This window comes from Momordica charantia (assembly GCF_013281855.1).
Source record: "Momordica charantia cultivar OHB3-1 chromosome 4 unlocalized genomic scaffold, Mcharantia_2.0 BLBB01000004.1, whole genome shotgun sequence".
NCBI classification, from domain to species: Eukaryota; Viridiplantae; Streptophyta; class Magnoliopsida; order Cucurbitales; family Cucurbitaceae; genus Momordica; species Momordica charantia.
This window is the reverse complement of record NW_028275162.1, coordinates 24,915,838-24,934,076: the sequence shown is the minus strand read 5'-3', so window position 1 is coordinate 24,934,076 and position 18,239 is coordinate 24,915,838. Positions and strand designations below refer to the sequence as shown.

General features: G+C 33.5%; 3 protein-coding genes across 3 annotated transcripts; all 3 read left to right on the top strand.

Annotated features, from left to right (window-relative positions):
- Nucleotides 1-2,757: 2,757 nt before the first annotated feature.
- LOC111006613 (Pentatricopeptide repeat (PPR) superfamily protein) lies at nucleotides 2,758-6,165 on the top strand. Its single transcript, XM_022278635.2, has 2 exons — nucleotides 2,758-5,293; nucleotides 5,622-6,165. Exon 1 carries the CDS (start codon nucleotides 2,999-3,001, stop codon nucleotides 4,892-4,894), a length of 1,896 nt encoding a protein of 631 aa, XP_022134327.1. The 5' UTR covers nucleotides 2,758-2,998; the 3' UTR covers nucleotides 4,895-5,293; nucleotides 5,622-6,165.
- A 1,194-nt stretch (nucleotides 6,166-7,359) lies between these two features.
- On the top strand, nucleotides 7,360-8,808 carry LOC111006610 (Ribosomal S17 family protein). Its single transcript, XM_022278629.2, has 2 exons — nucleotides 7,360-7,517; nucleotides 8,135-8,808. Exon 2 carries the CDS (start codon nucleotides 8,152-8,154, stop codon nucleotides 8,575-8,577), a length of 426 nt encoding a protein of 141 aa, XP_022134321.1. The 5' UTR covers nucleotides 7,360-7,517; nucleotides 8,135-8,151; the 3' UTR covers nucleotides 8,578-8,808.
- Nucleotides 8,809-13,374: 4,566 nt separating this feature from the next.
- Nucleotides 13,375-16,102, top strand: LOC111006584 (uncharacterized). The gene is made up of 2 exons (XM_022278592.2): nucleotides 13,375-15,190; nucleotides 15,434-16,102. Exons 1-2 carry the CDS (start codon nucleotides 14,969-14,971, stop codon nucleotides 15,800-15,802), a joined length of 591 nt encoding a protein of 196 aa, XP_022134284.1. The 5' UTR covers nucleotides 13,375-14,968; the 3' UTR covers nucleotides 15,803-16,102.
- The last annotated feature ends 2,137 nt before the right edge of the window (nucleotides 16,103-18,239 follow it).

Genomic DNA, 18,239 nt, shown 5'->3' with positions numbered 1-18,239 from the left:
TTAGCGTCATTTTGTCGATTTGATTTAGGGATAAACAAGATTAGATATTTGATTAGCATTTTGCTTGGGCAAAAAAGTAAAAAGAGATACCATTGCTATTGCTTTCACTTTGTTGCTAGTGATTTAGAGAAGAAAGGCTCCTAATACCATTGCTTTAGCATGCCTTTTTGCACTCCTATTAAGTTCACCAAATGGTGTGTGATGTTACATTATAGTTATCCAATGAATTGACATCTTGATGTGCAAAATTATTATATAATATTTTCCAACTAGTATAAATGTACCTTAAATTATGATTAGTGTCCCGAATCTTGTCTGGTCTTTTAAAAGTCATTGTCGGTATACATGTTTAGACCTTTTTAAAAAGGTATCTATATGTGATCTTTCGAAATACATGTCGTTTTTAATTCATAAATTTCACTTGTATCTTTAACCAATGATTTCATTATAGGTAATCCAAAGAAATCCAGGTAACAAGTTTGTCATGACTCTGTTTTTAATTCATAAATTATGTTTATATATTTTTAACCCAAGAAAAATTTTGACATAACAAGTTGTTCCTGTTTTTATACAAGAAAAATACGCCTGACAAATATGTGATCAGGAGTTACATTAAACTCCAAAATCCAAAATCCAACGTCACAAAAGTGATTTAATCTTTCACTATACACATACAAAAGAAGACAAAAAAAAAAAATCCCCTTTTAATTTTTGTTCAAAATATTTTAAGTGGTTTTTTATTTTATTATTATTATTATTATTTTTTAATTTCACTTGTATTTTTAATACGGTTTAATTATAAGGTAATTTAAAGGAATCCAAATAACAAGCTCTATTTTTAATTCATAAATTCGAGTTATATATTTTTAATCAAAGAAAAATTTGAAGTGTAAGCAAGTTGTTGTTATTCTTATACAAGAGAAACGCGTGTGACAAATATGTTATTAGGAGTTACATTAAACTCCAAAATCCAACGTGACAAAAGTGACTTAACCTTCCTCTATACACATATAAAAAGACCGAAAAAAGGGAAAGAGATTCCCCTTTAATTTTTGTTCGAAATATTTGAAGTTTGTATATTTCATTTATATTTTTAATCAATATTCGAATCCAATAACAAATTATCAAAGCTCAATTTATACTTAGATAAATTTCATTTATATACTTTTAACAAAGAGAAATTTAAAGTAACAAATCGTTGTTGTTCTTATACAATTGAAATACGCATGACGAAGATGTGATTAGGATTTACATTAAACTTCAGAATCTAACATCACAAAAGTGACTTAGCCTTTCGGGATACAAAGGGAAAAATAAAAAACAAAAAAAACTTTTCCTTTAATATTTTTTCAAAATATTTTAAGTGATTTTTTTTGGGTAATTTTGTCTATTTGGGCAAACCCTTTTCTCTATGGAGCAAAGTGGGATGTCTTTGTCAAAATGAAGTAGGACCCATGTGAAAATGTTCTCTCTCTCATCACAATGCCCAAAAACCCACTAAAAGCCAATTCAGATTTTTCCCACCACAATTTGCAATCTCTCTTTCTCTGACTTTGTTTTGTTAATGAGAAAAAAATAAAATAAAATAAATAAAAAAAGTACAAGCCAAAAAGTGAAGATGAGGATACCAACATGATGAGAGGAGGCAAAGAAGAAGGTTTTGGATATCTTTTATTTTGGGTTTTTTTTTTTTTTTTTTTTTCACTTTCGGTTGGATCAAAAGCTTATTGGTGATTTGATCCTTCAACAAAATCATAACCCAACTTGTGAAAAGCACAAATCTAAAAAAAAAAAAATTGTGTGCAAGTGGGGTATGAGAGAATATATGTAGGGAGGAGTATTTGCAAGTGAGATTTGAAAATGAAAATTATAATATATGATATTGCAAATACGAGATTTGGAGATTATAACCTTGAGTGGTGGGAAATGATACTAATACTTTAACCAATTAAGTTACGAGTTTAAAATGGTGAAAACGAAGCTTTTAAATTCAAGAGAGGATTGGATTTGTTATGGGATTTTGGTCACATTTTACTGATGGTCAAAATGTGACGACTTTGATTGTTGATGAAGGATTTGGATCTAGATTTCAATGTCGAATACTTCGACGAATACTTGCACGCACAAGAGATTTACATACCAGCGTGGTACTAAACTCATTACTCTTAGATTCTTTAGTCAGACAAAATGGTATAATTGAGAGTAATAAAGAGTATACGGTGATGAAAAATATCCATAACTCTCCAGGTCTTTCTGACAGAGAAAGTCTCCTCGAATTGGCTCGGGTAGACTAAGTTGAGTCAAGTCTAGTATGATTTGGTAGTTTGGCCTGGTCACTTGACTTAGACGGTTCAAATCACATCACTCATGTGACCTCACTCAGACACACTTGGTACATTTCATCCGTAACATTGATCACAACAACCAACAAATACAAAAATAGTCAACTTGCATAAAACTCGTAGTTAATAGATATAACTTGACAAAAAAAATATGAGTTTGAATCCTCTGTATACTGTTGTACTAAACCAAAGAAAAATAAATAAATAAAAAATATATATATATAAACTTGTATCCTCGGTAAATAGCTCCTCTTTATCTTTTTTTGGGTTTGTTTTTAGTCAATAAAAAATATTAAGGTAGCTCTATTTACATTTTCAGACAAGTTTTATTCATGAAATAAAATTTAAAAAGTTTGTTATTAAATTCGATTGTATTATTATATACAGAAAATGGATAAAAATGATGAATTATCCATCTTCGAATCGAGCTGATTATTAACGATCCATTTCCCTGATCCATTATTAACGATCCATTTCCTCTGATCCAGTAATTATTTTGCAAAGGTTCAGACTGTGGACTCTTTGAAGAGTGCTTATTCTTTTTAAAACCAGAGCAGAAAAAGATTCAAACAACAGTTCTTCATCTACACAGTAATTTGTTGTATCGATAGCTCTGGGGCAGCTGCCTGAGATGTTCTGTTCTTCGGAGCAATTTAATGGGATTTCTCCATGTTCGCAATTTCGCAGCAAATTCAGGAAGAAACAGAGAGAGGCGGCTCTTTTTACTTCTCAGAGTTCGTCTTCGCACCTGCCAATTTTCTGCAGCATCATCATTCATTGTTGAATCTGGGAAAGGAACCTCAGAGGATTTCTACGCTACCCATTTCTCGTATGTGCACGAGCTACTGAAATTATGTGCCGAAAGAAGATTGCCCATACAAGGGAAGGCTTGCCATGCCCAAATTCTGCTTATGGGGTTGCAGAAAGACACTTCAACGTCAAACATTCTTATCAACATGTACTCGAAATGTGGGTTAGTTGACTTTGCCCGCAAGGTGTTTGATGAAATGCCCAACCGAAATTTGGTATCGTGGAGCACCATGATTGGGTCGCTTACACAGAACGGAGAGGAGAATCAGGCTCTTGGTCTTTTGGTTCAGATGAAAAGAGAAGGAATCCCTTTTAGTGAGTTCACCATTTCGAGTGTTCTTTGTGCCTGTGCGGCAAAATGTGCTCTCTATGAATGCCAGCTGCTCCATGCCTTTGCTATTAAGGCCGCGATGAATCTGAATGTTTTTGTTGCAACTGCATTGCTTGATGTTTATGCAAAATGTGGTTTGATGAACGATGCGGCTCGTGTTTTCGAGTCCATGCCTGAGAGGAGTGCTGTCACGTGGAGTTCGATGGCGGCGGGGTACGTGCAGAATGAGCTATATGAGGAAGCTTTGGCATTGTTTCGCAAAGCTCAGGGAATCGGGTTGAGACAGGACCAGTTTTTTATGTCATCTTTGGTTTGTGCTTGTGCTAGATTGGCAGCCATGATTGAAGGGAACCAGGTGAATGCTTTGCTATCTAAATCTGGTTTTTGTTCAAATATTTTTGTTGCTTCTTCTCTTATTGATATGTATGCAAAATGTGGTGGCATTGAGGAAGCTTATAAAGTGTTTCGAGATGTAGAAGAGAGAAATGTTGTTTTGTGGAATGCTATGATATCTGGCCTATCAAGACACGCTCGTTCGCTTGAGGTGATGATTTTATTCGAGAAAATGCAGCAGATGGGCTTGAGTCCAAATGATGTAACTTTTGTTTCTGTCTTGTCTGCTTGTGGTCATATGGGTTTGGTTGAAAAAGGACAGAAATATTTTGACCTGATGATAAAAGAGCATCATTTGTCACCAAATGTCCTTCACTATTCTTGCATGGTGGACACTCTTAGTCGGGCGGGGCAGACCTTCAAGGCTTATGATTTGATGAGTAATATGGCCTTTAATGCCACTGCTTCTATGTGGGGTTCCCTTTTGGCTTCTTGTAGGACCCATGGGAATCTTGAACTTGCTGAGGTTGCTGCAAGAAATTTGTTTGAGATTGAACCACACAATGCGGGAAACTATTTGTTGCTGTCGAACATGTATGCAGCACACGGGAAGTGGGACGAAGTGGCAAAGGCAAGGAAGCTCCTTAAAGAAAGTGATGTGAAGAAAGAGAGGGGCAAGAGTTGGATTGAGATCAAGGACAAGGTTCACTCGTTTATGGTTGGAGAGAGGAATCATCCTAAGATTTCTGAAATTTACTCAAAATTGAATGAGTTGATTGAAGAGTTACAGAAACTTGGTTACAAGGCGGAGACCGAGCACGACCTTCATCAAGTGGGAGAGAGTAGAAAACAAGTACTTCTGAGGCACCACAGCGAGAAGCTTGCTCTTACTATGGGGTTACTGTTTTTATCTCCCAATGCACCTATTAGGATTATGAAAAACCTTAGAATATGTGGAGACTGCCACTCTTTTATGAAGCTTGCATCGAGATTTGTTCGGAGGGATGTCATAGTCAGGGACACCAACCGATTTCACCATTTTAAGAATGGGAGTTGTTCTTGCGGGGATTTTTGGTGAATTCAGATTCTTTTGAAGTGCACCTATTCCTCTTTTAGTTTGTCAAACGTGCAAGTGCAGTAAAAAGCTTTGGAAGTTTAGAGTTTAAACTCTCTCTCCCTAATGTCAACCTCAATGCATTTGATCATCCAAACTCATCCTTGAAGATTGACCCCTGCCACCAGTTTCTTGCTCATAGCACGACGAAATTCTCAGATTGTGGTCCGACATGCTGCGTCGATGGCTCGATATGACCAGCTCTACTAACTTTTATGTACCATCCAGTTTGCAACCCCTACTACAACCACTCGCAAGACCTTCGTAACTAAATTTATTTTTATCATTCAAGCCTTATGTTTAAGCTACTGCAGGATTGATAAGATGTGGAAATGGTGATAAATCCTACAAGATTCTTTCCAGGTAAGTTGATCCCATTTTATAGTTGATTAGTTTCTTTGATATCACAAGCTAGAGTAAGTCGAGTTGCGCCCCAAAGGTTGTGCGGGAGCGTGATTTAATATTTTGGGGGATGCTCTTATCAAAATATTGCTGATTCATGAGGTACGCAATTGGTTTAGCGCCAATTGCTAGATTCTATTACTATCCCAGAAATATAGGAGCCATTCCATAGATTTTGGACTGAATCTTTGAGGTTGTACCGAGCAAAAAATCTTGGTATAAACCAAGAAAACTTGCAACTTAAAAGATACTGTTGTTCTGTTATGAAGAGTGCTTTTTTCATTTTCAGAGCATCTGACTACTTGATCTGCACTGGGTTTTAAGCTCACCAGATCCCACTTTCAGTCAAGACTGGTTGGGGCTCTAGAAAGGAAGAATTTACATCGATCACGATGCGAGCACAAGGACATATTGTCATTTGTAAATGCACTAAGAAGAAGAAATGAAGCCAAGCCAAACTTTTCCGACTATTCCCCATCAAGTACTTGTTGTTCAATATCTTGGCTAGTTCCATCAAGTACTTGTTGTTCAATATCTTGGCTATCAAAAAGTTGAACTAGCAGCTCCTACCCAACCCAAAGTGGATTGATGGAGAAGGGAAGGGCAGGTAGAGCCTCACCTGACTGAGAGAAAGCGAATACGAATAGCACACCTTGTCTAGTATATGTTAGGCTCCGCTTGAAGAGGTGAGTCCAACGTAGAGAAAGACATTACGTGCTAGCTTAGTTAGCTAGCATTTTTCAACTGGTTGTTTTGTTACTTGTAGTGGACATAAAATGTTCGTCCATGAAAATATTACTTCTCTTACACAAAAGTCCTTTAAGTTTCACTTATTTAACTCGACGCATATACGGGAAGCTAGGATATGCATGCTATCGTCTTTCTAATATCCTTCTAATATCCTTGGAAAGATTTGAGAGAAATCATGAAACCAGCCTTCATAGGGAAGATGTTTTAGATCTGCTTCTTATACCAATCTGAAGCATACACGAACATGAACATCAGTATTTGCTTCAACTTTTCTTCAGGTTTTGCTTATTGACTCCCCTTGGACATATTGAAGTAACATCACTATTTGCTTATAATAGGTTAGCAAATACTGATGTTTCTAACTTTAAAATATGTTATTAAATATATTTATTATTTTTAACTATAAGTAAATATTTAACGTGACAACAGCAAGTTTAAAATTGATTGATATGACGTTAAAATAATTTGAAAAAAACTTATATACTTTAATTCAATGAAAGATACGTATCCACCCACAAAATTAAAAAATCTTCCATAACATATTGTGTAATATCTTACCTTTTTTACCAAGTCCAAAACTGATTGAAAATAGATAAATTAAGAACGATATTATATAGGTAACCAACAATTTTATTAATTTGTTTTTAAATTCACAATGACAATTACAGACTTAAATTTTAAAAAAGTTTGGCTATATATATATTTTGAATGTTTTTTTTCCTTCAATTTAGTCCAATTATTTAAAAAGTTTCAATTTAGTCATTTATATTTTAAAAGTTATTTCTTTTTTAATAAAATACTATTGACGAATATGAAAATGAGTTAGTGATAAACTTATATAACATAATAGTTTATGAATTGGTGAAAATTTAAAGAAAGAAAATATCATCTGATAAACACAACACACAACATGGACTAAAACACTTATTTAACCCAAATTTTAAATGCATAAAAGATGAAATTAAATACTTAAATAAAAGAAATTAAATCTTTAAAAAGATTTAAAGATAAATTAAAAGACAGCATAGTTAAGATTTTTTTTTAGTACGACGTAATTAAGAATTAAATTATATATTTAGTCTTTTTTTCCCTTTTCCTATATAAATGTAAATCGTAAATAAAGAAAGAGGTAGCACTAAAAATATGTATATAAAGAAAGAAAGAAAGAAAGAAAGAAAGAGGGAAAGAATAAAATGAACTGTGAACCGTTAGATGCAAATCAGAGTTCAAGAGTGATGAGGTGGCGGAATCCGAACGGAGGAATATATTAAAACCTCATATAAATGACCACACAGAATCATTCCTCCATTGGCAAGAAACCCTAAGTAACCCTTCTCTTATATCTCCGTCTCTCATATTAGGTTTTTCTCTCAAGTCGCAGCGGCAGCAAACTCGCGCTCTCTGGTACTTCACAACCCTCTCGTCTTCCCTTCAGGTGAGTTCTTCTAATTAGGGTCTCTTAATTTTCTTGTTGATCGGCCGTGTTATGTAATGGTATGATCATTTCAATGTCGAGTTTCAGTTATGGAGTTTGTTAGACTCTATTTTGTATTTCCACAGGCTTTTTCGGCCAATTAAATAGATGATTGATTGATTGATTGATTTTACCTCTTGCCCTTTGTACCGTTTTCGATCATTTGTCGAGGGGTTTTATTAATCTGTTTAGTGGTTGATGAATAAGAGAAGTCTCTGTCGTGTATTGTTTGTGAAGATCGGTCACTTGTAAGCTTGTAGCTACCTGATATCGAATATACATTTTCGAAATATATACATATGCATACGCGCACAATATTTTCTTCGAGACATAGGGTTGAATAACCGGTGATTTTAATTTAATGATAATGCGGGAAGAATGAAAAGGAAAAGTTAGGGCTATTTTAGTTGTTGTGTATGGGAAAGCACCTTCCAGATTCAAAGGGTTTTGAACTGAGTGGATTGGTTTGGATAGTTTCTATGATCTTGTTTGACACAGTCATGTCTCTTCCTTGGTTGCTATGCTAAAGTGGTGTAATTTAGGTTAGGTTGTTTTTTCTCATTCTTTTTTTTTTTCAGGTAAGTTTCGGTAGAAAATGGGTCGTGTTCGCACGAAGACTGTGAAGAAATCTTCACGCCAGGTGATTGAGAGGTACTACTCTCGAATGACTCTGGATTTCCACACAAACAAGAAGATCTTGGAAGAGGTTGCCATCATCCCCTCAAAGAGGCTGCGGAACAAGATTGCTGGTTTCTCAACCCACTTGATGAAGAGAATTCAGAAGGGTCCAGTCAGGGGCATCTCATTGAAGCTGCAAGAAGAAGAGCGTGAGCGTCGTATGGACTTCGTGCCAGATGAATCAGCTATTAAGATTGACGAAATTAAGGTTGACAAGGAGACACTTGATATGCTTGCTGCTTTTGGCATGTCAGACATTCCTGGACTTGTTGAGGTTGAGCCACAGGCTATGATTCCACCCCAAGCTTTCGGCAGGGGTGCAGTTGGCCCAAGGAGATACTAAGGTAGTCGAGACTACGCATCGTATGGCCATGGTTGTTGGTAGTTATTTTCAGTTTATTAATTAAATGTGGTACTTTTCTTGTTAGTTTCAATTTTGAATGGATGTTTAAATCATTTTGGACATGGATAGTTATACCTTTGTTCCAAGTGTTGGAGATCTCTGAAGTTGAATGGTTTTGCTATTAGTCAAATTTCATAACTTCGAATGCAGTTTTCTGAGTTTGCCCTGTTATGAGTGATATCTTTTGATGAACCATTTGGATGATGATTATCCAAATGGTATTGGTCTTAGTGTGCCATTTACCATATTATCCCAAGCAAATGGCTGTATTTACTTTTGAATCATAGTAATATATACATTGAGTTGCTTTCAAGGGGCACCTTTCTGTCAGTATGACCTAGACGTCTTAGGTTCGAGCCTTGTGGTGAGTGTGGGCCTCGATAGCTATTTGCTCTGACTCCCAATTATGAAAAAACAAGAATTATGTACAATGAGTTACTATGATCTAGGCTTAATCTTATTAATTTTGAACCTTCAAAGTTATTTTAGATTTGGTTCTATTTGGAACTTCAGGAGAATTTTAAAATTGTGTTGCATAGGTTTTGATATTATGATGCTTTTATTCAGGACTATATATAAGAACCAGAGTGAATGTAGGAAGGTGGGTCGGGTTGGGCTCGCCTAGTAATTTTATGAGAAATTTCACCACAATCATGATTCTTTTCTAAATGATGTTTTGCTTTTAACTAGGTTAATTTTAAAAATTATTTTTCACTACAATATTATTTCTTTGAATATTTGGAACTTGAGATATATATTTAATTGAATAATAAAAGACATGGTTGTGAAATTGTAATTGAATGAGGCCAAGATTAGTGTTGCTGTAACTGATTAATCTTGTAAGGTTTTGAATTCTGATTTGTGTTTCCTGATACCTAATGTTTGATTGTCTATGATAATAAAAGAAAGGTATGATTGTAATGTAATCAAAAGGTATGATTGTAATTTTTTTAATAATATAGTTTGAGTTCATTTGTTAATACACTATTTTACCATTTAAATGTAATAAAAACAACCATTTTTGTTGGTTGTTACAAAAAAATTCCGACTATTAAGCTATAACTTTAAAAAAGTATTTTTTTATTCGTTTAATTTGTCTTTATTGTTATTATTTTAAAAAGTAATTGGGCAAACTAATGTCAATCCAATTAAAATCTCAAGAACATAGCTTAAAGTAACCCTTTCGGATGTTGAAAAAAAAGCAACCTTTCGTGAGGTTATGAATTCAAATTTTCAGCTCATTAATAAAAGATAAAAAGAAAAATAAAGTTAATCAAAATTGATAAAAGATACTAGGAACAATTTGATTGATCAAATAATTTCACTCACACATAGATTAAATTAAGTTGGTTGGAGTTGTTTTCCCTTTTATTTTGAGATAACCTATAGAAAAACTTATTTTAAATTTAATTATCAATAAACTTGTTTGTTTTTTATAATAGTTAAATGTAAATAATAAAAGACTTCGAGGGAATGAGTTCAAACCATGGTGGTCACCTACCTAAGATTTAATATCCTACGACTTTCCTTGTCAACCAAATGTAATAAGGGTCAGTCGGTTGATCCGTGAATAGTCGAGATGCGCGCGAATATAAAAAAAAAAAGTTAAATGAGAAGTTTATGTGACTGTTTGAGAAGTATATTAAAAGAACAAGTAATTCTAGTTTTGGTCCAACTTAAATGATGCAAAATGTAACTTCGTCTTTATAGATATATTTCATTTTATCCAATTGTTTTTAATAAATTATCAAAACAAAGATATTATATTCATCTTAATTGTTCAAATAAATAACCAAATCTTTGCTCTCAACTCATCGATATTATCTTTATTATAAAAAGCACAATATTAAGCGATATCTTTTGCATGAAAATTACGTTGAACCAATATGACGATATAGTAATAGTTATTTTATTTATGCTCTTAATTGTCTTTCAATGTAATGCACGTTTTTTTTTTTGATACAATGTAATGCACGTTGATACTCAGAAAAATGATGGCTCTAAATTATTGTATTGTTTTGGCATGAGAAATTTGGCTGAAAATATAAAAGAGACACTTTTTTTTCGTACTTGAAGAAAAAAGAGTGTCATTTAGCATTTATCGATTTTATTAATCACAAATTTCCGGATCCCAATCTGGGGTTTGCGGCGAAATGGGTACTTTTAGCGGCAATCTCAACACTGTCCTCTTTCCCACTCTCTCCTTCCATTTTGCTCATCAAATTGCCTGCAATCGCTCTGGAAACGAAAATGGAAGTGGAGAAATCCATGAAAGGAACAATCGGATTGTCTTTTATTCCGATTTCTGCCAATGGGTTCGCGATTCTTTTACCCATAGATTATCTCTATGAATTCTGGGTCATCGGCGTATATGGCTTATCGACGGCAGTCAAGTCGGCGAGGAGGGGAGGGCTATGGTGCTATGGCCGGCGACCTCTTGATTGCGTTTTGTAGACGATCAGGAAGGTACTGCCCCTTGAAAACATCGTTTCTTTTGATCATGAGTATATATTTTTTTGGAGTAACTTTTTGATCATGAGTATGGTAATATTTGGATTCTGGAGTTTGTCTTAATGTTGCTGAACTTTTGGGTGAGAGATATGAACTTATGGAATCGTGGGTGGAGGATTATTAGAATAGAACAGTTGGATTCAAGCTATTGATTTGATTAAAGCTTTTGATGACTAGAGTTTAGCGAGATGTTAATGCTGGTTTTGTTGTTTTTAAGAGCTCCAAGAATGTTAGAGACCCACCTTAATTGACAATTATTCTATTAGGTTCTCTTATGAATAACTTTAAAACATGTAACCTCGATTATAGCTTCTGGAGAATGCAAATAGGTGGGTGGTTTGAATCTTTGATTATGTAATCTTTTTTGGAACGACATTAAAGTTTTACCTTCCTGCTGCCAGATCTAAAAGCATGAATGTAAATCATAGGGGTCAGAGAAAAGGAAAAGGAAAGAAGGATAATGCAACTTTTGAATGTACATGAGAAAGTTAAGATTCAAATAGCCGCTAGTAAGCTATTAGTTCATACAAATACGGGTGATGGGAACCTTCATTTGACTTTTGGGGTAAATGCTAAATTAAGATGATTAAATAATATTTACCTTTTGGCTCCAATCGATATCTTTTTTTAATGATGACATGTGGGGAAGATTTGTAATGTCTTGAGGATTATTACTGGTTTTGAGACAGAGAGTAGGCATATGCCATAAATGAAGGCTTGAAACAATATGTAGAAAGTGAATGGAAGTTCAAGATCATTTAGCCTTCAGTCAACTCATATGTTATGGAGTACAAAAGCGATGGTGCCTATCATCCCCAGCTATAGATATATGACACTTATATAATGGACTCCATAGCTTGACAAACAAATTATATAAACTTAAAAATTATTTGTGGAGTTACTGATGACATTATATTTAATGTGTTAGCATCTACTACATGGTGTTTCACCTGTTACAAATTTAGTACAGAAAATAACATATCTTGTCATTAACAACTTTTATGTATATTGTATATATGTACATGTTAGCATCTACTATGTAGCCTCTCATCCTCTTCAAAATCAATGGTTCTTTAAAACACTCATTAAGATTCAAGAAGTTTTAAGATGTAGGATTTAATTTCTTGATTCAACTTAATGTAAAATTTAGTGTTGTGTGATTCAGTTCTTAAGTTTTGTTGATAATGAATGTAAACATGATGTTGTATAGCATTGCTTTTTCATGTTATGAACTTGTGATACACAAACGGATATCAAGAGATGGGCATAACTGAGTATAGAATAACCCAAATGCTAGTTAGTTTCTAACTTTGATTTTTAATATGGAATATATTTGCATTATGAAACTTGTACTTTGTATTACTTAAATAATTGCTATTGTCAGGATATTATTGAGTATTTTACGTGTAGTATCAGAACTTTTACTAATTATCCATCATAATAACTGGAAGTTGGATATTGAACTCGGTTAACCTTTATCCAAACAATCAGACTGGCTAATTACAAGAAAATGATGGGTCCTAAATATGCTTTAATCTCGTGACTTTAGTTGACATCTGCATGTGATCTATCTAGGTTTGAATTTATAATCATGAAACATTGAATCAATAGGTTGGCTTAGTGGTCATTGGGGCAAATGAACAAAGTAAAGAACTTTGGGATATAGGTTCAAACCCATGGTCACCTTTCAAAGATATTAAATTTCTACCAGTTTTCTAATAGTCAAATATTTTAGGGTTAGGATCGCGTTGGGAAATTAGTTGAGGTATGCATAAACTGGCTTAAAAACTCGTGTAATCAGAAAAAAATCTATGAAGTCTCAGGCCTGGGAAATTTATCCGTTCTAAGGGAATGATCCAAACTACCTTAAATTATATTATTTCTCAATGCTGCCCAGTGCTTATTGAGCAATACTAAAGACAATTCTGAGATTTAATATTCAAGAAATGAATGTATCTTTCTAGGACATACATACGGTGATATGGCTGTCGTCATTTTTTTTTGGCCATGATTGTTGATATTATTCTTATTACTATCAATTTCTTTTATTCGGTTTCTATTTTATTCTGGGTGCTTCGGTAAAGTCATTTTACTTTCCTTTTTTTTTTTGGTTGAATTTTGAAGATATGTTTTCCTAATCAAGTTTTTCTTTCTAAGGTTTTCTCTCTGTTATTATGAAGCCGAACAAGGAAAAACCTAGATGAAGAACTTCTCTTCTTGGTAACAATCTTATCTCTATTGTTTTGTGCTTCAAGAGGTTAAGTAGCATTCACTACTAGAAGACAAAGCTATTAATTATAATTCTACCAAACAATAATGGCACCAGATTGGCTCCTATATTTGCACCAAAGGAATCACTTCTTTTTTGTACATAGTTTAAATGGTGCAACGGTTACTAAAATCTTCATGCCATTAACCTTGTGGATTTCATTGAAGTACTAAATTACAGAATCTGTTGAAGCATTTTCCTAAAAACGGCTTGTTATACTTCTACTTCCATTCATTAGTCTCCTTCTCCTTTTGGTTTTACCTTTAGTATCTTGAGTTTAACAAATATACTGTAACAGTGTAATTGTTGGTTGATAAATTCTGGAGAATCATATATTTGGCTGCAAGATTTTCAGTTTGATTCTTATTTAAATTCATAGTTATAAATAGTTTAGATTAGATTTAAGTTTTTTCTTGACATCTGATATCAATTGAATTAGAAGCGAAGTACTAAATAAAGCTCCTGACTGTTTATGCTTACTACAATGTGTGATCTTTCTCTCTCTTGTTTACTTGTATTAATTGAACTTTACTTCTATTAATGTTCTTGCCAGGACTTCAAACATAAAGAAGCCTTAGTTTCCATATTGTGTATTGAAATTTATTATCTATACCACTTCACTCTTATGCATACAAATGATGGGTAGAGATTTATCCTTCTCAAACGGAACAAATAAATATTCCAAATGTTCCCACGCATAAATGCTCCTGCTAATCTTTTAATACATACCATATCATGTATAGTTGCTTCTGTTCATCATATTGCCATCATTTTTATTATTTCCATGTTATTGCTTTTGTTATCGAATATTTAAGTTTTATATTTTACAAACTTTTGTATAGGCAGCATCTATATTACTAATATTATAATTGTTTAGAAATTTAATTTATTGTTCTAACGTTTCGTTTGTTAGCATCTCGACTTCGAGAAAAACTTAAATGATAGCTTCTTTTCTTGGTAATCAATTTCATCTATTTTGGAATGCTCTTAAAGAGGCTAACTTCCATCTACTTGTACAACTCAGAGTGTTTAATTTCAGTAATCAAAATCGACTTAGTGGTAATGGTAACAGATATTCCGACTTTTACATTTTATAAATTTCTATTATCACTTTATTCTCTAACATTGTAACGGTTACTAAATTCGACGTGACTATCCACGCAGGCTTGCATTTTAAAATTAATTGTGCAGACTCTGTTTAACACTTACCTAAATACAGCTTAACCGTGACGGTTCGCTTTCCTCTCCCAACATTTAAGACCTCGACAATTTTTTTTTTTTATGAAACCATATCTCCAGTGTACAGATTTCAGTTGAGCATCTATGTATACTGGTACCGATCTGCATCTAAGCATTGATTTTACTATAAGTTCTTCTGTTTTTATTTTCAAAATTGCACAATCTTACATTTTGAATTGATTCAATTAATTTTTTAAGGCAAGTTCTAGATCCGACTTCACCTTATGAATCAGTGTACTGAAAAAACCACACTCCTTTTATATAAATTGAGGAAATTTGTGGAAACTAGTAGTCACCTCTCTTGTTTCTGCTATGGCTTCAATACCTCAGGAAACCACTAAATATCTGGTGCATGCTACTGGTGACACAGAAAGCCTTGTTCATAGCCTCGAGGAGTTCTACTCAAGCGTGGATCAACTCAATCAAGACTTTGACAAATCTCTCATTCTTAAAAGTTTGTTGGCTTATTCGTCCCCAGTTGAATTAATCGAGAGTTCGAATCTGACCATGAAGCAGTCAGGAGTTCCTGATAAGGTATAATTCTTCTCCAACTTGTAAAGATCATAATCTGTGTTTTAGATTTTTTCCCTAAATGATTTTGGTAGTCTTGTTTTGATCTTTATTTTTTTTCCCTTTCCAAGAAGATTAGGATCTCTTTCCTTTCCCCACATAAATTTTTTTGCCTATTAAGGAAAAATCTAGACATGATCTAGGCATATTTGGGTGAATGCTAATATGTTTCTTATTTCTTGTGGGGTGTGGGGTGGTTCTTGGAAGAAATTCCAAAAGAAGGAAACTAAAAGAAGGTATGCTGTGGAAATGGGAATGACTCCTAATGAAAACGATGCATATTTGGATCTCAAACTGTCACCTCCAGGGCTCTACTTAAGAGGTAAATCGTCTGATGAATCAAAATCTTCATCCCCAAGATCTCAAGACTCGTGCGTGTCTGCGGAGGTCGAGTCAATTGCCAACTCGGAGAATAACCTTCGAGTCGAAGGTTCATCGTTGATTGCAATGGGATGTACTTTTTGCCTGATTTACGTGATGGTGACGGATGCAGATCCCAGATGCCCTAAATGCAAAAATCCTGGCTTGCTGGACATTTTCCGTGGAAATCAGGCAAAGAGATCTAGAAAGAACTAGTTTTCTCTCAAGAAGCTAACATGGTGGATGGCTTCTAATTGTTCCAGTATGCTCTGAACTGATCCACCCTCTGCTTTTTTTCTTAGTGTTCTAAACTGTCTTCCTTGCTGCTGATTCTGCTGCTGCATGCACCATCTTTTTACTTAGAGAGTCAGAATAGTTATCTTCAATAAACATTATAGTTTATGCTTCTGGTTTGCTCTGTAGTTTTTCCTGCCTGTCTTGCCCTTCTATTGAGAAGACAAATTTCTTTTGGTCTTCATCAAAACAGGTTTTTATATAACATATTAGTTACAGTGAGCCAGTTCTTAAAGATAGTTAAAATTTTCCTTTCTTTAGGCAAATCACAGGGAGTTTGTTTCTTTTTCTGTGCATTCACTCTGTTGAAGACCTTTTTCTGTGCATTTTGTTGTTGTTAAAAGAATAGGATGGGAAGAGAAAACTGTGGTTGTTTTGGTGGCTTGTCTGGGCGGTAAGACAAGGCACGGTGAATCGTCTTTCCCGAGTTCAAATCCGGGGTGCTGTGACCCTCTAATCGCCCCAAGCTCATAAACTAGTACATCATTCAGAAGAACAAAGAATTCAATAATTTACTGGGTGAGCCTGTGCTGGGTATCTGTCTTCACCTTTTTACCATATATATATGCTTGTTTTGAGGAATTTTGAGAAGTTACAAACATAGTATTGTAACTCTAGATCTCGACATTTGATTTTTATTTGTTTATTTTCCTTCGAATGAGGGGCGGGGTTAAAAGTATTCTTAAGGAGGAGTAAAATCTTACCTTCTAACTTTATATGTATATAGTATTTCAATTCTAAAAATTTAGGCGACAAATTATGGAGGAAATTTTTCAATCTTAATTTTTTAAACCTGAGACGAATTAGCAGAGGGTAATTGTGTGCCCCTTGTTTCTTCTTCGCTCTGCCCCTACTTCCAAGTATATGAATACTGGGTAAGTAAATGTACACATAAGGAATTATGAAAATGAATTAATGTGGCTTGTTCTGTAACTAATTGTCCACTTAATAATGGTTTATAACATTAAATCAATATTTGACTACTGTTTTGCCCATAATTACAGGTTAATTGGTGATTAACAGAAGGTACAAAATATCATTTATGTAATTGTCCACTTAATAAGAAGTTAATTAGATCTTCATTTCAAGAAGAAAATCTATTTTCTTTTGATGGTAGTTTTATATTAAAGTCAAATGGGTCCCTTTTGGGTTCAATTTGTGAGTAAATTGAAAAGAAAAATGATGGATTATTTATTAATCCACCTCAAAATCTTCGGGATATAGCAAAATAGGTCAGAATAGATTGAAATGGCTTTAAGTTCCAATATTTAATGAGGAGTGTAATGTATAAAAATACTAAATTATAGGGATGTAAAAATATTAAAAAAAAAAACAGAAACAAAATAAGGTTAAGAAAAAGAAAATTAAAAACTAAGATTAAAAAGGCAACACTGTTGGTTCATAATTGGTTTAATGTATGAAGAGAAGTGCACGATTATTAAAATGAAAATATTCTTCATGTTGGTTAATTTGTATTTTTAAAACAAATTTTTTTGATATGTTTTTTTAGTACGAAGTAGAGATTCAAACCCACAATTTTTCGAAAGAGGATAGATGTTTTAACCTATTGAATTATGCTTACCTTCGATATGTTTGATTGATGCATGTATTTGAACCAGTTGATTTTAATTGAATCGTCCACATTATTTAATTCTAAAATTATATATATAATAAACTTAAATTTTTGTATTAGAGGATATGTGGACATTAGAATAAAAATGATAATTAAAATTTTGTTTATAATTAGGGGATGTCCAAACCCACTCATATTTCTTAAGAAAAAAGAGAGAAATATGATAGAGATGAAGATTAAGAATCTCCCTAAGGTTGAAGACAAAAAGAAGACATCTCTAACTTTGGTCACATTTTGTTGTTATTCGTTCTCTTAAGATGATTAGGTATTATAATCATTGGTCGATCTAGTTTTTTAATTCTCGAATTAAGGCTTAATAATCACATTTAGGTCGCCATTAAAAAGGGTCAACTAAGCATGTGCAACCACATAGGAGCTCATATTTTATATCCCATAAAACTTGGTTGGTAGGGGACAATAGGCCTTATAATAAATACTTAGAAAATGATCAACAAATTAAGGGCATGATTTGAAACATAAAGATCTTTTATTTCAAATGCCATAAGATTTTTCATCAATTCTTTTTTTGGGAAGTTGATATTCCTCATTTATTATTTTATGAGCCATTCATTAGCATATATGAATCTTTAGAAAATTCAATGAACTTTTTTGGTAGCTTTCCTATGCATATTAAAAATTAGGTTCAATCATTCCCAAAAATGTATATATTATTCTTATGCTTTAGAGACATTAATGTGTCTTGATTGACATGACGCTCGTTCAGTC

Excerpts from the sequence above, each read along its gene's own strand:
- LOC111006613 (XM_022278635.2), top strand. The coding sequence starts at position 2,999 with ATGGGATTTCTCCATGTTCGCAATTTCGCAGCAAATTCAGGAAGAAAC.
- LOC111006610 (XM_022278629.2), top strand. The coding sequence starts at position 8,152 with ATGGGTCGTGTTCGCACGAAGACTGTGAAGAAATCTTCACGCCAGGTG.
- LOC111006584 (XM_022278592.2), top strand. The coding sequence starts at position 14,969 with ATGGCTTCAATACCTCAGGAAACCACTAAATATCTGGTGCATGCTACT. Across the intron at positions 15,191-15,433 it reads AGTCAGGAGTTCCTGATAAG|AAATTCCAAAAGAAGGAAAC; the intron begins GTATAATTCTTC and ends GGTTCTTGGAAG.